Source organism: Esox lucius, chromosome 24 (genome assembly GCF_011004845.1).
Source record: "Esox lucius isolate fEsoLuc1 chromosome 24, fEsoLuc1.pri, whole genome shotgun sequence".
Lineage (NCBI taxonomy): Eukaryota > Metazoa > Chordata > Actinopteri > Esociformes > Esocidae > Esox > Esox lucius.
In genome coordinates, this window is record NC_047592.1 from 22006750 (window position 1) to 22031512 (window position 24763).

Sequence of the window (24763 nt, forward strand, 5' to 3'; positions counted from 1 at the left end):
TCTCCGCAGGGTGGCTGGGCGATCCCTTAGAGATAGGGTGAGAAGCTCGGTCACCCGGGAGGAGCTCAGAGTAGAGCCGCTGCTCCTCCACATCGAGAGGGGTCAGCTGAGGTGGCTTGGGCATCTATTTCGGATGCCTCCGGAACGCCTTCCTGGGAACGCGTTCCCGTCCCACCGGGAGGAGACCCCGGGGAAGACCTAGGACACGCTGGAGGGACTATGTCTCCCGGCTGGCCTGGGAACGCCTCGGTGTCCCCCCTGAAGAGCTGGAGGAAGTGTCTGGGGAGAGGGAAGTCTGGGCATCTCTGCTTAGACTGCTGCCCCCGCGACCCGGCCCCGGATAAGCGGAAGATGATGGATGGATGGATGTAAGGGGAAAATGACGTCTTTAAGTTAAAAACAACATGGTAAATACAGGGACTGCAGCCCTCCCGTTGTAATTTAGAAAATGGCGGAACTATTGGCTGATGACAGTAAAAAGAGTTTGAATATAGATGACTGTCGCCAAGAGATAATTCAAAAATATGCCATTGTTCCAGAATATGGGAAGATATTCAAAAATGTAATGATAAATTCCTCAAAGATGGTCTTGAAAGACCTTTTGAAGGAGAAAGAATGTGTTCGGGCGTCGTTATTTTTCAACTTGAAAAATAACGTTTTCCAGCTAAACAAGATGGATTCAGAGGAAGTTGTATATGGACAGATGGAGAGTGTGGTACAAACCAAGAGAAGGGACAAAGGAAAGTTAAGATGGCAGAGAGAGGACAGCAGTCGCATGAAGAAGAAGAACCGAAGGAAAAAGACATTCTGTATGGAATCCAGGAATCAAAGACGAAGGATTTCCTGGCGATACCTTGAACAGACGTGAGCTTATATTTTGATTAAGAGTTCTCAAATGTTTAGTTCCTAAAATATATCATACATAAACATTGAGTGGGGCTGGTACTTATCAGGGAAACCTGATAACTTCCCTTTATAATGACCATGCATTTTTTATTGAATATTACATGTAATTTGAAAGCATGGTGGTAAATTGCATGTTTTAATAGTCATTCAAGAAACAGCAGGTTTTGTTTTGTCATGTGTGATATCAATAGGGCCCATAGGCCTTTAGAAAGGGTTTCCACCAAGTAGGAATGTGTGTGTGTTCTCTCAATATCTCTGCCTCATCACAGGACGACAGGTGAGAGGGAAACAATACACAGAGGGTAATAATTTTTTTAACTTGAGTAAAACACATGGCTTTCCATGTGCACTGAATTTGATTCTAATATATGTTATAATTTGGTTTTAGACAAAAGATTGAAATTACAGTCTCATGTGAAATTATGACAAAAAGGGTGAAAACAAAAGCGAGTTTATCCCCTACAATGAAATGTAATATTTACCTTTGAATGCTGAATTGGCTTTGGTTAATTAGGAACATTTTCAGTTTCTCTTACAACTAATTTGACATTTGTGTTTTATAGAACAAGTTAGATACTAAGAAGGTGACTGTTTAAAATAGTCTCACCCTTGGTTCAGAGAGCAGTATAGGGGGGAAGATTTCTAGAGCCAACCCCCTCCCCCCCCCCCCACACACACACATTGCCCTGGGGTAGCAAGAGTAAAATAGGCTTACTTGGGTGGTCATGTCTGTTTTTAGTTTAGTCATAATTTTCACCAATGTTTTGGAATGTCCACCAGAATGTTAAGTTATTGTGTAGATATAACAAGCATATTTTTACAAACTGCACACAATACTGGAAATGGGTAAGACAATTAATCTGAATATCTTAAAGGATATTGGCTAAGTTGAAAGAATAACATATGTTGCTACTGACAGTCTGAGGACCATGTACAGATTTTTAATATGTGGAAACCTAAATTTCATATACATTTTAAATAATCCATTTGGTCTTTATTTATGGCTAGCCATGAGTGGGTGGAGCCAAGGGCTCCAGGAAGGGGGGCAGACCCCTAGGATGACCCCAAACAACCTCTTCCATTAACTCAGTGTAGCGTATTACTAGGGGTTAAAATTGAGTGTTCAGACTGGTCTCAACTGTAGTAATTTCCTCAACATAAGCATATTCAGTTTTGGGATGATCAAACATTAAGTGAGGGCTAAATATATTTTCCACTCAATAGCTTTAATATAGGAATTTATGAACTACAATTTATGAACAAAAGTCATCCTCCATTGTTGATGATAGAGTCAATTTGATGTCAATAGAACCACAGACGTGGTCAAAATATACGTTGTGATTTAGTGTTTGGCTGACCGCCACAATTTGGAATAAAATTAATCAAAGTTGGAGAATTTTACTTAAATGTAGAAGGTTAATTATGACATTGTTTGTCACAAGGTAGTTTGGTCGTTGCCTTTAAAAATGCTAAATTTGGGTGCTGTAGATATGCTAATACAATTGCCCTGGTGGTTGCAGTAGGTACACCACTGGAACTTGGGCTCCCCTAGTGGGCAAATCAATTTAGTTAGGCATGTGCCAAGAAACTTCAGGATATTATAAATGTATGATAGCCAATTAAAGAATTTGAGAGCTGTTTAGCTCTGTAAGACAAATGTGTCAGTGGGTTATATGGTTTATAATTCCTTTGCACAAGACTGTGTTGCACATTGATGTCTTTGATTGTGTTAAGTGAACGTTTGTGTTTTTAACATTTCCACTTTGTTGTTTTTGATGAATATACAGTATGCAACTCTATATCGAATGGATTATAGATCCATCCCTACTACCAATTCTCTATTTTTCATGTCCGTCCTGAAATGATGGTCAGTGCGGGTTCAGGATGGCGACCTCCTGTGGCCTTATTCACCGTGATTCTGCTTTCACTCATGGTGTCACTTTCCATTGACTTAATGTAGTGAAGGCAGGGGGGATGTAGGATATGATAACTGATTATGATTGGAAAGAGTTGAGATTAGGGCTCAAAGCAAATCAAATAGGTATTTATTAGGAGTTACAAAATTGTGTGTTATAACTGTTTGCATAGTTATAACAGAGCATTGGCATCTGTTATGTTTTCATCTTCCATTCTTAGGATTTGTTTTAATTTGTTTATTTGTAAGGTCTAACATTTTAATGGTGGAATATATTAGATCTTATTTTTGATTTGTTTAAGCAAAGTCAAGTCTGTTCAGACAACGGAATCTCATTCCACTGCCAGGTGCTATCCAGCATAAATCTAGCACATTGAATGAAACATCAACTAAGCTAGTTCTGGATGGAAAAGGAAATTTGACAGACTTTTATGGAATCTTGTCTGAATTGGGTGTAAGCTTCACTCTGATGGAACTTCTGAGATCCACAAGTTTTCAGAACTGATCTATTGTCTTCATTGTTGGGAGTCGATGGAACAATACCCAGTGGATGAAAGTCAGATGGACTGTTGAACCAAACTAATCGTTGTTTTGCAGTTATACTTTCAACAGATCAGGACATCACAACCCCTTTTTCTGATGAAACATCACGTCACTGACTGGACACAGACAACTGAGTGTGTGAGTACCAGCAACATGTTCAAGAAGGATTTCTACAACTACACTGGTTGAATCTGTTCCAAATTTTCCTGACCACTAACATGGCAGAACGATGCCAGGGTCAGATCACTTGGCTTCACATTCCATTTCCAGATGAATCATCGACAGCAAGATGAGGAGAATCCACCTGATTCCTGAATGACTCCTCATACTACAGGTCAGAGTACCACGGGCCAGTTGACTGGAAAGGTCACATGGTCCCAACACAGTGGAAGACACTGTTGTGGTGTTAATGTTGAATTAGTGAAGTTTGGGAAACTCACTACTCTACTCCACTACACACCTACACTGACTTGTTAGAACAACCAGGCAATTTGGCGGGTCCACATCACACTGACTGCAATAGCTGCAATTGGAACTTTACATCACTGATGCAAGACAGAGAAGACTGAAGACTAGAAATACAGGACATTTGATGGGAATCTAGCTTCATTCTTAACAATAAATAGTTTTCCTAAATTGACAGATATTTTGATATCTTATGTATGTATGTTCATTCCTCACAAAGCAGGTGGAGGACTACATATGATCACTATTCAAACATGTTGTGTTACGTTCAGGATATGTTGGGTTGTTGGTATGATGTTGATGCATGACTCATGATATGGACAAGGGGGGACTTTGATTGTTTAAAGGGCTTATAGGGAATTAAATATGCATTTCATTAATGTCATGTTAGGTCAGTTTCTGTTGGTTAGACTGATAGTAGCCTGGGACTTGATGTGTTTGGTAAAGATCGATCACCATGGTCACTACGATTGCAATGCCATACAGTGCTATGTGTCAGGGCAAGCTGTGTCCATTGCATCTTATTTTTATTTATTTTAAGGAATAATAAAGCCTCATATGCCAGATAATACTTTTTATTATTTTTCTTTATTGTTTTTTTTAACAGAAGTGTTTGGACCTTTTCAGTTCATTAGGAATTGGACTGCACTTTTATTTTTGCTATTTTTATCAACATGTAATGAATATATGTTACATGTGTGAAGGGTGGACTGATAAATATTGGTCATGAAAAGTAGCTGAATTACACAATGTATGAGAGTATTAATGATCTCTGTACGAAGGACACTAGGTAGGAAATGTGATGCCCCATTTCTGATGGTTTCCACACATCCTGTCCATACCTCCTGATAGGAGTTTTCCATCTGACTGTCATAGACTCTATGAATAGACCCATGGACCGTAGGTTGGCACATACCATTGTGAGGAAACCTGTCTTTACCTGATGATATGCATGTATTTTTGTTCTATTCTTTTGTTAGAAGAAGTGGTTCATTATCTTGATATGAGGTACCGTATCACAAGCAGTTGGTATCTACTACTGAGGGGCCTCACACAACCTGATAAGCTGTGGAGCCAAGAAACCTAAGAGGGGACACTATTAGGCCATGTAAGGTTAGGATGTAGAATACACGTATGTGATTGGAAGACAGCCAGATAATTGGAGGGGATGTGCTGGGGCATAAAATACTGTGTTCACTTTGTAATCATTGGAGAGAGATAGAAATGAGAAATGGAAGGTCAACATCATAGACTCATGCTGAATAAAGATGGCTCTCCCCTGACTTCCAGTTGCATTTATTTTGTTTATGGATCAAACTTGGACAGAATCTAACACTAGATTATAAAGGGGTCTATTCTGCAGGACTAGTCTTGGTATCTTCATGTTAGTAAACCAACCCCCACCTTTGTTTGGGGATATAAACCAGAGCAGGGTTTGGGGAAGCTCTCTTGCATTTCCTGAACTCTGCATGCTTCTCTGCTCCTGCAAACACCTCATATCTCCTTTAATTGATACTAGTGCTGTAATTGTAATAATCTCTTTATATATTAAATGTATTTATTACATTCATTCATTGACTATTTGGAATTAATCTAAAACGGGTCAAAATCCAGTTTCTTCAGTAGTCATAGTAAAGAAACAGAAAGAAGAATGTTTTAATAATCACGTCACTGAGTATTGCCTAAGTTGTCAATGTTCTCTGTGTTAGGAATAAATGTGAGGGCATTACATATTTCTTCCAGGCTGTTCTGTAGTTGATCAGCTGTCTGTCTGATCACCTGGATGAACGTCATGGTCTCTGACTTGAGCTCAGTCTTTGGTTGTGTATTACCAGGTTGTTCGTTTGCCTTTGCCTGGTGGATGTTGTGGATCTCTTTGGCATCCATGGCGATGAAGAACACATCAACTGCTACAAGAAAACCTGAGAATATTCCTGTTGCCACTTCTGCCACATGCACGGCCCTGGCAGTTTGGGCTGCGAACTTGCCAATGTTGGCCACTTTGGCCAATCTGACAAGCTCTGGAATTCCCACTAGGCCGTCCCCAACTCTTGCTGCAGACAGTTTCTCAATATTGAAATGGTCACTTCCTGTGTCAACGGAGCATCTAAGGGTCTCCAAACAATCACTGATGTCTTTTAAAGATGTCCCCACGCAGTTCAGCTTCTCCTGGAACTCCTTGGTGATGCTCTTGATGGCTTTTTGGTCTGTAGGCCGATCGACCATGTTGGTTATGTTGGATACTCCGGCTGTGGCTGCACCAGCGATAGCCACCCCAACACCGACCCCAGTGACGATCAGGGAGGCGCCCGGAGTGAAGGGAGCTAGGATGAGTCCCACTATGGAGGTGATTCCTCCAGCGGCCCCAATAACACCTCCTGTCAGACTGCCTATGGTGGTGCCCTGGTGCACACGCTCCAAGCCGTCTGCCAACGCTCTCAGCTTGACCAAATTTGTCTGGAGTTCCTTCACAGTTTTCTCAATCTGTAAAGAAATGAAAAGAAATGCATTCAGACTGATGCATTCAACTGAATGGAAGAATTAAGAAGTGAGTTAATGAACAGAAAAGAAAAACAAACAAATGGATGATACAACTTTATCATAAAATATTGTATTCCAAACCTTTTTTGTTTGTAAAATAATAATCAAGGGTTTGGCCAGGATTGCACCCACAGATGGCCTATTGTTTTGGTCTTGCTGGAGGAGTTCACACAAGCGATCCCGAAGCTCAAGAGGGAATGTGTCTGGGAGAGTTGGGTATGGACCCCCTAATATTTTGGGGAGGCGATTGATCGTCTTCTCTGCAGTGAACTGGAAAATAATGTTACTCTTACACGGCATTTTGCATTACTAAGTGGCAAATATTGGAAGTGGAAATATATGGATGTAAAACGTACGGCAGACTGAAGCATGCACAACTCATACAGCACACATCCCAAGGACCACATATCACTGGAAAGAGGATGAAATACATCACTAGCTTTTGCTAGCCTATAAATACAATCAAAGCAAAAAATCAAAGAAAAATTGGCACCATTCATAAAATTAAGTAAGGTAAATGCAAAAACAAAACAATATTGTGGCCTCAAATATAGTGTTATACTTTCATCACAATAATTACTCTAACACCAAATACTTCAGTGTGATTTCTTTCTGTAAAACATTGGTTTAAAAAGTATCCACACCCCAAAATAATATTACAAAATTAAAGGGGCATCTCTGTTATGAAATTCAATGCTCTAGGAATGTTATTGAAGCCTTTCACCTGTTCCTGTTCCCATGGGGTATATAAATTAGGTTGCACACAAATAAAATAAATCTGTCATCCGTCACCAGGCTTAAAACCAAAGTGATGCAACAGATGGTTCTTGACCTCCACATATCAGGTAAAGGATGTATACAACTCATAAACCAGAGGTGTCAAACCGGTTCCACGGAGGGCCGAGTGTCTGCAGGTTTTTGCTCTCTCCTTGTACTTGATTGGTTAATTAGGTCACTGATTGGTTAGTTTCTACCCTCACCTGGTTGTGTAGGTATGAACTAGGAACCAATTTATAGGAAAAACCAAAGACCTGCAGACACTCGGCCCTTTGTGGAACCGGTTTGACACCTGTGTCATAAACAGTTGGAAATTCCACATTGCACATTCAGGGCTATAATTGAAAAGCTTCTGGAAAGTCTGGAACACCCATGCACTGTGAGGAAGATAGAGGTAAAGAAAAATCCAGGTACAACAGTTTCAGAACTGCACAGTTTGGTGGAATGTGTCATGTGAATTCAACGCACTCTCCCCTCACTTCATCACAGCCGTGCCAGTGAATCCAACGCCCTCTCCCCCTCACTTCATCACAGCCGTGCCAGTGAATCCAACGCCCTCTCCCCTTCACTTCATCACAGCCGTGCCAGTGAATCCAACGCCCTCTCCCCCTCACTTCATCACAGCCGTGCCAGTGAATCCAACGCCCTCTCCCCCTCACTTCATCACAGCCGTGCCAGTGAATCCAACGCCCTCTCCCCTTCACTTCATCACAGGCACCTGTTTTTGTTGATTATTGCCTGCACTGGCTTCCCTGATCACAGACACTATTTTAGTTCCTGCTCTCCCTATTGTGTTGTTGGTCTTTGTTGTGGTTTTCACCATATGTAACTTTGTTTTTTTGGTTCCTGTTCTGTTTCTTAATTTTAGTTTCATCATGTTTTAGTTTCGCTATTAAATGTCCTCCGTTCTCCCTGTTTTTGTGTCCTGTCTCCATCCTGCCTCGTCACAGAGTGTCCATTTCAATAAGGGTTGCGTGAAAGAAGTCCTTACTGAGCCCCAAACACAAATTGCAGTGCCTGAAGTATTATTGAAACAAAAATTTGATTTCTGTTTTGAGGTCAGGAAGGAAAGGCACCTGATACATACAGGGTATCATTATTTGAACAAGAATAAAAAAATTAAATAAAATAAAAGTGAAATATATAGAAAAATCCTCAGAACTTGATATGGCATAGTGTTTCTTAGAGATTGGCGACACCACACATTAAACCCCAGCTGAACTAATGATAATTGAAAGTTTGTACTTAAATTGCTAAATTAGGTGTTTCTTAGAGATCAGTGTCTGAAAGTATCGACACAGGCGCTGAGGCATCGGAGAACTGTGGAAACCTGCACTATATAACTAGCACATTCAAACAGGTATTTACTAAACAGGGTCAATATTCTCTTTTGTCACATAGCTAACTCTTACAATCCCTCAGTTATCTCAGAAATGCATCTCTTGCAACAAACTGACACAATTCAATCAAAGTTGTTACTAGCGCCACTTTGTTTTTAAGACCTGAGATATACAACGCTCAACCGACACAGGTTTTGTTCAATATCATGTGACATTATTTCAAAACCTGGCGTCCAGTGACCAGAAGTGTTTCAGAACATTGTCCCGATGCAGTGAGTGTCGAAAAGATCGGAACAGCCCATTACAACTTTCCAATATTTTTATTTATTTTTTACAATGCATCCATTATTTTGTTTTGGATTATAAAGGCAGAGTTATATGATGCTCTAAATGAAAGGAATCATTTAAAAACAATAAATAGTGGCATTTTAGTTGGAAAAAGTTTCAGAATGTTCAGTAAATTCTGCATCACTATCTGCTAAACCACCACTGAAAAACACATGACAACATCTGTACTGAAAGTTCAAATAAGGTGTCCAGCAGAGGTCACAACAAGTACTAAAAGATTTACTACCAACTAAGCTATGTTGCTAAGTGAAACCACTTATTCAAAGTTGTTGGTAATTGGGCTGTCGCGATTACTACATAACTGCCGGATCATAATTCTTTGAGCAATATCACAATAATTTTTTCTTCTTGCACAATATTTTGATTCCAAAATCATATGTTTCCAATCTGAATAAGCCTACCACGTGAATTATGACTGTTTCCATAGGATGTCTAGACCACACGTGCAGTAGCGTGTTTGACATGCTCTGCAGAAAGTTATCAAGTTACTGAAACTGGTTTGCTTCTTAATTTCAATATGTTTAAACCTAGTCTAGAATGGTTTTGCAATGCACCGTAATGTAGCCTAATTTCGCAACATTATTAAGAGACAAACACATTTCATTCGCTAATTCGTCGTATCAACTCTGATCGACAAAAGAAAAACAATCCAGCCAGTGTAAAATATTTTGGCTAATATTGTAAGTCGAATTTTGTCATTTGAAACCATATTTCCTAATGCCCATTGAAATGTATGGGAATAATTATGTTGTCCCATTGCATAAACACTGAAATACACAATGGTGTGAACATGTTTTATGCCACCTATATGCATTTGTAAGGCTATGATTCGCTTCACGATTTTCAACTGTGGTTTGGTCGCTAACTTGACTGTACAAATGTGTGCAAACACATCCACACCATTTTTTTAAGTCCCCCTTGGTCAAATGTCCTTCTTCCGGAGTGTCATTGGCAATGGATTTATGCGCACGATGTGCCATTTACCGATCTTATCTACTGATCTTTGTGTCAGCAACACCCTCCCATTCAAAACATGCATGGGTCAAAATGACCACTGAAGGCACTTCTAGTAGATGTCAATGTCTCAGCGCTTCTAGTGTTAATCACCCTATCTGGACCCAGATTTTTACAATATGGTGCCAGGAAGCATAGATTGGAATGTGTCGCTAGTTGATAAGATGGCTTATTCTGTAGGCATAGTCTTGTTATCTTTAGGTTAGCTATCCAACCCAAACAAATAATGTTTTGGGATATAAACCAGACTGAGGTTTGTCTCTCTTGCTTTTTCTTCACATCTGCTTGCATCTCTGCTCTTGCAAACATCTTAAATCTCCGGAGAACCTCTATCTTGGATACTTGTACTGTAATTGTAATACCCTCTATACATATTACTTTGTTACTTTAATTTGTTGACTATTTGGAATTAACCTAAAATGAGACGCACAGTGAAAACTGCATATACATTAACAAAAACTTTAACTAAGACAGGTGTAATTACTATCACTTATTATCTGAAAACAACAATAGCTTCATTGTATGTTTGTACAAAGTGTTTAAAGCAAAAAAGTTGAAAGGCAAAAAGAAGTGGCTTTGTGTATTGTCATGTGCCAGAGTCCAAAATTTACCCCCACAAAGCATTTTCCTGCTCCAATAAAAATTGCTCCATGCTCACATAAAAAAAAGTCTGTCCACACTTGCCTGCATTTAAAAATAATATTTTAACATTCGTAATTCAACAAAACCCTATCTTTTCTGTGATTAGGCTGCCATTTCTTTTTGAGGTAAGTTATCTTATAAAAAAACATTTCAACATCATGTCATATGATACGGCAAATTCTTTTAGAATAAAAAGGAATCAAAATACTGATCTGAGCAAGCCCAGAGCTCATGGCTATGTGGTATCATAGAGAAACTGGAGCAGGACAGATGGCTACCAATACAAAAATACAAAATGTTTTAAATACGTTCTGCCATGCTGTGCCTGCTTTAGACATTAAATGCTCTGCTATAATACACTTTTACCAATTTATTATTATCAAAAGGAGTACCATACTTTTCATTGACTCTTCTGAAATATCCCAAACAAAGTGTTTCAAATTTGCTGAAGAACATATTCTAGGGCAAAAAGAAAGATATTGTATGTAGAATTAATTCTGCACGTGGAACCTAACGTAAATTGCAACAACAATACTTTATATTCAACTTTCCCCAATCCACTGAGGAATTGGTCTTATAATGGACATTAGGTCAATATTTGGTTTCTCTATGTTCAAATTTGATTAAGTAAAGTACATTTTACTTGTAAGTTTCACTTTCCTAATTTCAATTTTCCTAAAATTATATATTTTTATATATTTTAAAAGATATTTCATGATGGTTCCATACTCTAACTATTTAGTGTTAGTTATCTCACCTGAACAGGAAAGTGAAATAGGTAGAATTTTGCAATCACATTACTTGAGCCTTGTTCTTTCTTTGAGGTGAGCATACTCCCTCTTTTTGGATCCTGTTTATTTGATGACCTGTCACTTGCAAGTGACATTGATGCAAAATGTCGCTGGCTAGCTGTGATAGAGAATATAATATAAAATTGGTAGAAAATCCCTGAGAAGAGGGTTTAAAGCCTTTGTGTACCAGTGGTCTTATCATGTCGTTATCATGGACATGCTTCAGGGCCATACAGATCTGAATAAGCCAGTCTATGATCTGGGAAGAAAAATAGTTCATGAAAGGTTTAGCACAGAACAAAATAGTTTGGATAAAATGTCATTAACCAAAAAAGTCTGACTGCATTGCAGAAACCCTGCCAAATTTCACAGTGCCTGGATAGATGAACATATTAGCTAAGATACTGTATGATACAATCCATCGACAGACTGCACAATTTATTTTAGAAATTAATCGCTGTGATTAATCATAATCAATTTTAATAAAGCCCCAAGCTTGGTATCATGAAAATGTGAATGCATATTCACCAAATTAAATCAATCAATTACGTACATTATATTACATCTTGTAAACTGTAAACTGTCTCACCTGCATGGGAGTAGTAATTCCCATCAAATATATGCAGCAACATTATAAACAACAAAGTGTTTAAGTTCAAGTTGAATATTAAAACCATCAAGGTTATCAGAAACATCAGCTTAGAACTTAAGGCAATATGCCAAAATAAAGGCAATTTTTAATGCACCAACAATATCAAAAACAAAATGTCAAATTCCTTTACATTAAGCCAGCAACTGAGGCAGACCAGTGTGTTTACATTATCAGGAGATAAAGTAGCTCTCATTTTCTGGACAATGTGGCCTGAGAGTGAGAACAACTCTCACTAGGCACTGTGTTTGCAGGTGTAGACAGGTACTTGCGTACAATGCGTGCCATCAGGACATGCTCCATCACTTGATGACCTCCACTGCAGTGGACACTGGTCCATGTCGACTTTGGGCTCTGATTTGTAGTGGTCCAGACATTTGTCTATGGACTCTTCATCATCTGAATCAGATTAACCAGACAAGAAAGATTAAATTCTGTTCTTTACTGGCTCTTTTCCTGTTGTGTCTGTAGACGGTGTTGTGCCAGCTTTTCCTCCTTTACCAGGTTGCTTATTGAGGTACACACCACATTCCTTTCATCCTTGTGAAGACACTTTACAGTGGGTCCTTAAACCTGGGATCCAGTGCAGTAGCGATCTTCAGCCATGTGAGGTTTGTGCTTTCCTTCCGTTTTGCTAGGTCTGTGGTAAACACTTTCTTGAACTGTAACACTTGTCGTGGTGTAGTGTTGGAGGAACCAGGCGCAGGCAGAGATCACGTTCGTTGGTTTATTAAAACAACAAACAACAAACCGAACACGAACGGAAAACAATAACTACTCTACTGAATGAAAATAAAAGTGCGCAACAATGCGACTTAACAACTAACATACAAACAGTAGCACAAACAACACTCACCAGCATACAGACAGCAACAATGACAGCGACAGCAACAATGATCCACAATGTGGGGAGCAGAGGGGAAACATATATACACATACAAATGATACAAATTGGGACCTGGTGTGGAGGATTGAAAACATGTGACAGTCCGGGATGTGTTCGTGAGATATGGGAACTTGTGATAATATGGCACGGTGGCGCTGCTGCTCACCGCACCATGACATGAACCTCACCACATAGATCATACACACACACACACACACACACACACACATACACACACAAAGAGAGATCACAAACACTAGAGTGAGAAAAATTTACTAACCTGCAAGGTTCAAGTAGTTCCACAAGCCTTTGCAGTTTATCAAGGTCCCGTGCCGTCAAGATGACAATTATGCTGGATCCACTTGACAATCTCTAGGGTAGAATTCCATCTGGTCAAGATGTCAAGTACAAGTGGTCCTTTCTTCTGTCCAAGTGCAACTTGCTGTTCTCCTAATTCTTGAGCATTTGATGGACTGCAATTAATAAAGTGCCCAAACATTTTGTAACATTTGGCCAGAATACTGTCAAAGCCAGAGTCGTGAAGAGAATCTGTGACTGTCCTTTGCCCACTTCCGTTCCAAGTGTTGTTAACTTATGCTCTACATTCTAGTCTTTAGCAGTGTCCAAAAAATGTCAGTGCATGCCTTCACAAAGTGGTGCTCTGTGGTTTGACTCGCAGTAAATGCAAATGGACACAATCTCCACTCTTCATTTATGGAGTGTGCTCTGACGTCCAACTACTTATCATTGTTCACAGATGTCCAGTGATCTCCTGAGAGCGACATCCTTTGCATTGTCCAGCATGTCCATCCTCTGTGCCCTCTCGCTGTCATTCAAACTGTGTATTCTCGACACAGTCGTTTTTCTAGAGGGTAGATTGTAAGACATGTCTACCGATGCAATCTGAATGATTTCTCTAAGTCTCTTGTCTTCTACCGTGTCAGTTTCTAGCTATTCATTTGGCTAAAACATTTTTTAACATTTTATATACAGGTTTGATCAATGACCCGCCACGATAAGGCCTACTGTACTGCAGTAATGTGGAGTGGCAAGACCCTCTTGTGGCCTCGCTAGTTTCGTCAATTATACCTGATTGTTTGGCTGTTATATGGTATACTAAAGAAAATTTGCTTCTATTGTATTTTAATTCGGCTTTGTACATTTTACACACCATTTTGTTTTGTCCAAAGCACCTTCAGGAAACTTTTGTAAACTTTCCTCCTAAAACTCATGCGTTGACCTTCTCCATCATGCCTGGATGACTCTGCTCCACACACTCACAATAGCCACCGCAACAGGAAGTGGTTAAAACAGAGGCTATAGTGTTAGCTATATTGACGCACAGAAGATGTGTCAATTGCATGTTTTTTTATTGGTGAAACATTCTAATTAATCACAAAGATTCATGCGTTAACTCCCCCAGCCCTAGTAAGAGATCTGTGCTGTGTTGCAGACCGGTCTAGCCTTTGGTTGTTCCCAGCAAAAAGTGCATCAATGCTTTATATTCAGCTTCTTGATATGCTGCCAGGCAACAAATGGTGAACATTCTGAAAGGGGTTGGTGACTTTCTATATCCAAGTGTAAGTGTAAGCGTTTCAACAATGTTTTATTTATTGATTCTACACCAATCGGCCATAACATTATGACCACCTGCCTTATATTGTGTTGGTCCTCCTTTTGCCACCAAAACAGCCCTGACCCATCGAGGCATGGACTCCACTAAAACTCTGAAGGTGTGCTGTGGTATCTCGCACCAAGACGTTAGCAGCAGATCTTTTAAGTCCTGTAAGTTGCGAGGTGGGACCTCCATGGATTGGACCTGTTTGTCCTGCACATCCCGCAGATGCTCGATTGGATTGAGATCTGGGGAATTTGGAGGCCAAGTAAACATCTTGAACTCATTGTCGTGTTCCTCAAACCATTCCTAAACCATTTTTGCTTTGTGGCAGGGCACATTATACTGCTGAAAGAGTGCCAATGCCATTAGGGAATACCATTGCCATGAAAAGGTGTACATGGTCTGTAAAAATGCTAGTGCCATGTGTTCTCCAGGTAAGCGATTTAAGCTACAGTAGTTCGTCTGTTGGATCGAACTACACAGGCCAGCCTTCACTCCCCATGTGGATCAATGAGCCTTGGCCACCCATGACCCTGTCACCGGTTCACAGCTTTTCCTTCCTTGGACCACTTACACCCCACAAGGGCTGCAGTTTTGGAGATACTCTGACAGTCGTCTAGCCATTACAATTTGGTCCTTGTCAAGGTTGCTCAGATCCTTACACTCACCCATTTTTCCTGCTTCTAACATTTCAACTTTGAGGACAGAATGTTCACTTGCCGCCTAATATATCCCACCCACTGACTGTTGCCATGATAACGAGATTATCAGTGGTCATAATGTTATGGCTGATCGGTGTAAATCAGTTACATTTAAAAAAATCAAAACTAGAACACCACTTGTCACTCACCTTACGTATCTCTTTAATAAAATAATTGTCACAGTCTTTGTCGGTACCAAGGACACCATTTTCCATCTCCTTCACAATGGTGTATCCATTCTTCGCAAGAACACTTTGAGACTTTCCCATCTTTGGATTTCACTGGAAGATGGAGAAATCCTTCTAATTAACCCGTCATTACATCCAAGCAAAAAATAAAATGTAAAAAGTGTTCTAAATTAAATATAAATACAAAATAGAACTAATTGATTGCATACATATTCAGTCATGAGTGTATACATGAGTGGATGTCCCAAGATCCAGGCTTAAAATTTGTGGGGATCGAGCCTTTGTGGTGGGTGCTCCAATCCTCTGGAATAGCTTAACTCTGCTCATTAGAGCTGCGCAGACTATTAATTTTTAAATCGTTGTGAAAGACACACCTTTTCACTCTGGCTTTTAATCCTAGCTGACTTTGGCATTAGATGTCTCTTATTGTGCTGCTGTTCTGTTTCTTTTAGTTTCTTTTTATTTGTTAGTAACTTTCTCCTTGCTAATTTATGTATTTGATATTATCTTATTCAGCAGTTTGGTCAGCCATGGATGTTATAAATGTGCTATATAAATAAAGTTTACATTGCCATTGACATTTGGATAAGTCTCTACCAGCGTTGTACACTTGGACACAGAATTTTTGCCCATTCTTCTTTAAGTAATTGCTAAATCTCAATTAAGTTGAATAGGGACCTTTTGGTGAAGAGGAATTTTTTCTATTTATTTTTAACCACTCCAGTGGCTCTATGTTTGGAATAATTTTGCTGGTTTCTTGAGGACTTCAGCATGTTTTCTTCCAGGATTTCTTTGCAATTTGCTGCATCCATTTTGCCCTTTATCTTTAGCTGCCAACACCATGCATCACAGTAAGGGATGGTGTTCTCAGGATGATGTGCAATGTTAGGCCAAACATGCCACTTAGCATTGATGACAGAAAGCTTTATTTTGGTCTCATCAGACATAGTCTTCTTCCATTTGGTCTCAGAGTCTCCCTAGCTGAGATTTGATATGATTTTTACGTCTTTTAAGTCTGTCACTGTGGGTACAACAAACCTTTTCTCATAACTTTACCCAGGTTGGCATAACAATGTATTCATTTTAAATAACCATTGATTGTTCACTTTAGTTATTTTTTTAATCATGAATTAAAAAAAATCATTCATTAGAACATTTTCAGTTTATAGTTAAATTACAGCTGGTCTGATCAGCAAGTGTCAGTGTGTCAATAGGTGCTGGGGAAAATAAACAGAGCTTCTACACCATTGCTGTATACAGTTGAATTTCAAAGTTTACATACAGATTAGTTGATGTCATTAAAACTCATTTTTCAACCACTCCACAGATTTCATGTTAACCAATTATAGTTTTGGCAAGTCAGTTAGGACATCTACTTTGTGCATGACACAAGTAATTTTTCCAGCAACTGTTTACAGACAGATAATTTCACTTATAACTAACTATATCATAATTCCAGTGGGTCAGAAGTTTACATACACTAAGTTGACTGTGCCTTTAAACACCTTGGAAAATTACAGAAAATGATGTAATGGCTGAACAGTCCCAGAGCAAGATGCTGGAGGAAACAGATACACAAGTATCGACATAACCTGAAAGGCTGCTCAGCAGGGAAGAAGCCACTGCTTTAATACCACCACAAAAAGCCAGACTATTGTTTGCAACTACACATGGGGACAATTTTTTTTGAGAAATGTCCTCTGGTCTGATAAAACAAAGATTTAGCTGTTTGGCCATAATGATCATTGTTATGTTTGGAGGAAAAAGGGGGAGGCTTGCAAGCCAAAGAACACCATCCCAACTGTGAAGCACGGGGGTGTCAGCATCATGTTGTGGGGGTGCTTTTCTGCAGGAGGGACTGATGCACTTCACAAAATAGAGGGCATCACAAGGAAGGAAAATGATTTGGATATATGGACGCAACATCTCAAGACATCAGTCAAGAAGTTAAAGCTTGGTCGCAAATGAATCTTCCAAAAAGACAATGACCCAAAATGCATACTTCTAAAGTTTTGACAAAATGGCCTAAGGAAAACAAAGTCAATGTATTAGAGTGGCCATCACAAAACCCTGTGGGCAGAACTGAAAGTGTGTGCTGGCAAGGAGGCCTACAAACCTGACTGCGTTACACCAGTCCTGTCAGGAAGAATAGGCCAAAATTCACCCACCTTATTGTGGGACGCTTGTGGAAGGCTACTCGAAACGTTTGACCCAAGTTAAACAATTTAAAAGCATTGCTACCAAATACAAATTAAATGTATGAAAACTTCTGACCCACTGGGAATGTGATGTAAGAAATAAAAGCTGAAATAAATTATTCTTTCTACAATTATTCTGACATTTTACATTCTTAAAATAAAGTGGTATTTCTGAAGCACACCGCACTTATTTCGCCTGCATAAATAAAATGCAGCAAACCCGTAGCCCAACTCACCGAAAATAGAAATCAAAAAGCGATTTCAGTATCTAATCAGGGGCTGCGGTGGAAACTGCATATCAGATTGCTTCTGTTTTACACGTAGTCTATCTGCTACATTCCTATTTACATTTTCTGGGGGGTGTCGGGAGTAATGTGTTATTATGAAAGTTGAAATCTGATTATTAAAGGGGGAAGTGAAAGACACAGCTTCAAATGTGTGTTATTTGTCCAGCATGTGTGACCTAGCCCAACTCTCAGTTTTTCTAACACTTGTATGTATCAACTTTGATGGCAATTAAAAAGCATAGCGGTGGCGAATTTTGTCTTTTTTCAGACCTTTTCAAACGGCTCTAAGACATAACTTGTCAGGGTTTGTGCTTACTATTGAGCAATGGAATGGTGCTGACAGCCATGCACAACCAAGACACACACACTTTGGGCCTCCACCTGAGGCAGGCATCTGTAGTTAATCTTTCAAGTTAATGTTCTAAATAATATTTTCCTATAAAATGTTTCCAAGTGCCTGAGATGTTCTCCATTTTAACTTTCTCGCGAGTCCGTCTATCAATTTGCATTGATTTGTTATCTCTTTATGCTCACTTTCAACACCTATAGTACTGTCTTTCCCACACCAAACCACCCTGGACAAGTTAATGGGAAGACAAGGAGGAGGAAATGATTGTATAGAGGAATAATTCTACACAGTTCCCCTAGTACCAGCAGATTACCACAGGTGATATGTTGATATTGAATGTTATCACATTTTACTGAATAGCTATATATTAAAAAGATGCACGTTTGAGTATTTAGTGTAGTGAAATGTTTTTTCGTGAGAAGATAAATCATGGCTTACCAGGGTTGACTTCACTTCAGCCAGACGAGCATTCGTTTTAAAGATGTGACCCATCAAGTGAAAAGGAATGGCTGTCCCACATTAGTCAAATCCTCTCCTTTTAAAGAACTAAACCTTGGTGTGACGTCCAAAAGAAACTCTCACTACATACTTACACTCGTTTGACTAGTTTTGAGAACATTATGGCAAGGTTCCATAGCTGACAATCAATGTTAAACAGTTACAACAAAGTGTTGTTTGTCTGACACTTTGGGGGGGGGGGTATCTATCTAAATCTAGGATCAATCCTTTTTGTACTGTTTTTTTTTTTACATTTGTTTGATGTGTCTTGAAGAATATTGTGGAATTTGAGAATAACAATTACAATGTGAATGTATGTTTCATTGTAAGTGAATGTGCCTAGATAATGAGAACAACAGAAACCTCTCTGTTTAGATTATCTCTCTGTAGGTTGCGCTCTACTAACCCCAGGAATGTTTACGATGGCCATTTGGCATAGGGGTTACTGTCTTGGAAACCTGATCTTCGCTAGACACACCCTTCAATGTATATATCAGGTTGTAACCAACATTACAGTGAGAAGAGTTTGAGTGAGATGAGATTGAGGTTGTGTAAGGAAGACCAGGTCCATAACCTCTTGAACAATACTTTCTAATGCTGCAAAAAATAATATAATTTCTCTCTCCCTTGACAAACGGGTATGCGATAATTATTACAACCACTATACGAAACGGCCCATTTCTAATAATATCCAAGTATTGGAACAGTGACATACAGTGGATATAAAAAGTCTGCACAGGATAAATCATGTCAGACCTTTTTCCACTTTTAATGTGACCTATAATGTGCAGCATTTGACACTGTAGATCATAGAACACTTATAGATAGGCTGGGAAATTGGGTAGGACTCACCGGAACAGTCCTTGATTGGTTCAGATTGTATCTCGATGGCCGGAGTGACTTTGTCACCATTGGTAATCATGAATCTGACATGCGGAGTTCAATCTCTATTTGCATCCTCTGGGCCAAATTCTACAGAAGAACAACTTTAACTACCACAGCTATGCCGATGATACTCAAATATACCGTATGACTACAGCTCAATTGACTATGTGTCACTATATAGAGCACATAAATACCTGGATGAACCAAAATTGTCTTCAGTTAAACCAAGATATAACTGAGATTATTGTGTTTGGCAACAAAAACAAGAGAACAAGTATTAGTATTCTCTGGCCCTTAAAACCAGGGATCAAGTGCGTAATCTTGGTGTTCTGATGGACTCAGACCTCACATTTAACAGTCATATCAAAGCGGTCAGCAAAATAGCATTCTATCATCTAAACAATATAGCCAGAATCAAAGGCTTGGTGTCCCAAAAAGACCAAGAGAAGCTCACCCATGCTTTTATCTCTAGTAGGGTTGACTACTGTAATGGTCTCTTAACTGGACTCCCCAAAAAGTCTGTAAAACAGCTGCAGCTCATTCAGAATGCTGCTGCTAGAATGTTAACCAGGACCAAGAGGACAGAGCACATCACTCCAGTTCTTAAATCTTTGCATTGGCTTCCAGTCAGTTACAAAATAGATTTCAAAGTGCTGCTTTTAGTTCATAAATCTCTGAATAGTTTAGGACCCGAATACATTTCTGATATGTTTGAAGAATATAAACAGAGCAGGGCTCTTAGATCCTTGAACACATGTCAGCTAGTAGAGCCCAGAGTCCAAACTAAACATGGTGAAGCTGCGTTTAGCACTTATGCTGTACACAACTGGAATAAACTACCAGTAGATCTTAGGCGTGCCCCAAATGTATACATTTTTAAATCCAGGTTAATAACACTTCTCTTTTTCACGTGCCTATGACTGAGCTCTTAAACTTAACCACACTGTTTAGCCTTATAGCTTCCTATGTTTTTATCCTGTTTTTATCTTTATATGTTTTCCTATTGTATTTTTTCTTATTATGGTGTTATTATTTGTTTTGATGTTTTCATTTGAGTATTTTTTTTTGTGTTATTGTATTTTTTACCTTGTTACACAGGTCTTTTGACAGTTCTTTTCTGCTCCCGATGGCTCAGTGTCTGGCCTGCTCAGTGCATCCACGTGAGAGCTAACAATCTCATTGACTATTTATACACAAACACTAATTGCAATTTCACATTCACCTTTAATTGCCATTTTCACCTGTGTTTGTCATCTTGTGTGTCTGTAACAAAGCCAAACATTCAAGGTAAACTTTTGATCAGGGCCATTTGGGCGATTCTGTTATCATTATGATTTAAAAAGGAGCCAAACAACTATGTGATAATAAATGGCTTCATATGATCACTATCCTTAAATTAAAGACAGGTTTTTTTGCATGATCAGTCATATTTTCAAAATCAATGCCAGAATTTCACAATTTCTGCCAGGGTATGCAAATGTATGAGCACAACTGTATCAGGGCTATCAGCATTCAAGATTCAAACTACCCTGTTTATAAATATATTTTCTAAATTTGTACACTTATACATGTAGTCACACAAACACTATCCCTGGACAACCCTGACCGTAAAACCCCAGGATCCACAGCCCCGAAAATAGAACAGGATGTAAATCAGTGGTTTACAAAACCCAAGCTTGTGTAGAAGCCTGCAGAAATAAGTTTTCTCTCATCATCTAGATCTTCTGTTGGCCATGCACAAACCCGCAGAGCAGAGTTCTTCGTTATTAGTTATTTTCAGTTCATTGTCTTCCCAGTGCACACTGTACCAGTCTGTGTATGTACGCATGTACATACAGCTCTGCTAAAAGAGTCTGCAAACCCTACTGGGATAGTCATTATTTTTATATAAAATATCTAAATAAACTGAGTAAATCTTTATATAAACCCCAATTTATAAGACATGTTATTGTTAAAGCATGCACAGTGAACTGGGATGCAGCAAGGGAGATGTTGTGTTTTGAGTAAAACAGTATTTCCAATTGACTGACTATGGCTTCTCAAGTCCCCTGATAGTACAGATTTCAGATACATCTGAAAATGAATACTATGCCATAGCAGTTATTCCTTGAATGTAACCGCATTAGGACAATCCTACAAGAGAATAGAATACAACTTTATTGTCCATCCCGGATGGAACTTTTGTCTTTGGCACCAACACACATTGACACCACAAGTACATACCATACATTCCCACACATTAAAACTATCAGTCCCTCAGAAAACCAAAACAGAGAGTTTTAGAACACCCCCATTTTCCCACTTTTTATAGAAATTGAAGTCTAAGTGTAGGGAATAAACTGAACTGGTATTTCTATGCTTTAATTTCAGAGTACATTAAGACATTAAACTGTGTGAATTTCAATAAAAACTGGAAAATATGAGGTGTATATACATACCATATACTGTGTTTAGTTAAAGCCAGAAAAAGACAGATTGAATATTCATTTCAGGCTGTAAGACAACAATAGGTGAATATTTTGAAAGGGGGTGGTGACTTTATATACCCACTGTATTTGTTGAACTTTGCAAAGTTTTTCACTTGAACAATCCAGTTCGGCAACAAGTCATTCAACACATTTTGAAATTATTATCCATTTGATAATCAGAACCAAGTAGCAATGTAAACAAAGTAAGCGTGATCAGCATGGAAATCTTCACCCATCTACCCATTGACTGAATGGACAGGCTGTTGTTTTGGATTCATAAAGAATGGGTTTGTCACGTCCTGGCACGGCAGTAAGATCCAATACCCTCTAACCCCTATAATGTCTACCCTGGCAGTCTTGATGCGCATAAAGATTGGAATAAATCAATCAAAGACAGAGCCAAAACATTACAGTGGACGTGCCAAAATCAACTGTTTGGCACATTAAAAAGACAGAACCTGTTGGCACAGCAACGGCAAATTACCTGGTACATAGTATTATAAATACCGTAATGCTTTTACATAATATGATGCTATTACATCATATGACTGACAAGTAGCCTAGTGAATCATAGGTTGCTTGATTGAATTCCTAAAGAGTTTTGCTTTAAGAAGATTTAATTATGGTTAATCAGCTTCATCTTATACATTTTTTTTTATTCACAAATGTTTGGTACTCCCAAAGAATCTCATGAATAAAATCTTTAAGTTGTCCTCCAAGACACACTGTTTCACTGGGGAATAAATTTGAGGCAACACATAGGCTATCCTCCCTCAGTCATCTATCAACATGGGAAATAAAACAGAGAAAACACAAATAAAATAAGACAACAGGTTGTCTACCTTTACCACATACCTGGGAATGGCTATAAAAAGATAGCTACAACCTTGAAAATACTGATCTCCACAATGAGGACAATCATTAGGAAATGGAAAACAGTTGGAGCTGTGACGAACCTGCCTGAAAGAGGACAAGTAGCAAAAAAGATCTCTAAATATGGGGATTTGTTATATCTAGGGGTCACCAAGTTTCCAAAACTCCAGTTAGACATCACCTTCATGCCAACATGTTATTTGGAAGGGTTGCTGGAAGAAAGTCTATCCTGTTTCAAACCACAAACCTAGGTTTTGTGTATTGTCATGTAAATAACAACATACTGTAAACCTGCACTGAATTATGGTGGTGGCTCTGTGATATTGTGGGGATGAACCATGTTAAAGAACCATGTTAGGATACATGGCAACATCAAGTGCCAGAATATATTAGGTGAAAACCTCTCCCCTCTGAAGGCTAAAACTGGGTTGTCAGTGGATCTTCCAGCAAAACAACAATTCACAACACACCTCTAAATCTACAAGAAAATGGTTTAGTGATCAGAGTCATTATTTTGCAATGACCCTCACAGTTCCCTAAACTAAATCCTGTTTAAAACCTATTGGGTGAGCTGATGAGGAGAGTACCTAAGCAACAAACAAGGACTGAAGGATCTAGAGGTTCTGTATCACTTGCTGTGTTTTCCCATTATAGGTGACTACTCAGAGCTGTTATCTTGGCAAATGGAGGAACTATATGACTGTGTTTTCAAAAGGAGGCAGAAGTATCTCCAGTAGTTTGAATGAAGAATTGATCTTCTTGGGAAAATATTGTCTGAGATGGCAGCTGTGACAAAAAACCTTAAGAATTTACAAATGGTTATTTATACACAAGAGGGTTCTAGTAAAAGCCATCTGGTAAAAGACATCTATCATATAGTGTGGGCATGGTAAAAAATGTGTTTTGTGCACATCTCTGCTGCGGTCTTAGGTGAAACACAATAGCAACATTCTTTCCACCTATCTTTCATCTAGTCAAAGTGCTTTATTTGTCAAGTGCACCGAATAACAGGCGTCATTCTGAACAATGAAATTCTTGTGACACGCAACATCTATGTACTAATTAAGAAAAATATAAAGCAAAAAGAACAACAGATTGAAAATACAAAATATACATAACAATAGTAACTAGAAGCAATTTCAAATAATGTAGAAATGGGAAAATGGGCAGAATTAATAGAAATCTTAAATATTGTAAATAAAAGTCTTGAGGTGCCTATAAATGGATACATTAATTTACATAGAAAGTGACCAGAACATATGGTGTTCATGTGATCAATAGATCACTGTTGCTGGTTGAGGAGCCTTATGATCTTGGGGTAAAAACTGTTTGTGAGTTTGGAAGTGCGTGTCCTGATGCTCCAGGAATTTCTGCCAGACGGTAGTAGTGTGAATAGACAAGAGCCTGGGTGGCTATAGTCTTTTAAGATGTTCCGTGCTTTCCAAAGGCGTTGTGTATGCTAGATGCCTTGCATGGAAGGAAGCTGGCAGCCAATGATGTGCTCCGCTGACTTCACCACCCACTGGAGGGACTTGGGGTCAGCAGCGGAGCAGCTGCCGTACCAGGCAGTAATGCAGCCTGAGTGGATACATTCAATGGTGCACCTGTAGAAGTTGGTGTGAGGGCTAGCAGACATGCCAAACTTCTTGAGTCTCCTCAAGAAGTATAGGTGCTTTTGGGCTGTTTCTGCATGGACTGCTTGCCTGGACCAGGTGAGGTCATCTTTGATGAACACATCGAGGTACTTGAAGACTCTCTCTATTTCAGCTCCATCGTTGTGTATGGGGGCATGATCCCGCCTCTGCTGTTTCCTGAAGTCCACGATGATCTCCTTAGTTTTGCATGACATCTAGTAGGTAGTGTAGCTATTTGTTAACTTTT

At 39.1% G+C, this 24763-nt stretch overlaps 1 protein-coding gene across 3 annotated transcripts; it reads right to left on the bottom strand.

Moving 5' to 3' along the window:
- Window positions 1-5428: 5428 nt before the first annotated feature.
- LOC105009260 (apolipoprotein L3-like) lies at window positions 5429-18664 on the bottom strand. 3 transcript variants are annotated; one of them, XM_034290697.1, is made up of 4 exons: window positions 18597-18664; window positions 15286-15417; window positions 11470-11541; window positions 5429-6313 (listed from the first exon to the last, which is right to left on the bottom strand). In XM_034290697.1, exons 2-4 carry the CDS (start codon window positions 15403-15405, stop codon window positions 5498-5500), a joined length of 1008 nt encoding a protein of 335 aa, XP_034146588.1. In that variant the 5' UTR covers window positions 15406-15417; window positions 18597-18664; the 3' UTR covers window positions 5429-5497. The 3 variants fall into 3 exon arrangements, with proteins under 3 accessions (XP_034146588.1, XP_034146589.1, XP_019898778.2); XM_034290698.1 differs by lacking the exon at window positions 11470-11541; XM_020043219.3 differs by lacking the exons at window positions 11470-11541; window positions 15286-15417; window positions 18597-18664 and adding exons at window positions 6452-6640; window positions 6727-6812.
- Window positions 18665-24763: the final 6099 nt, after the last annotated feature.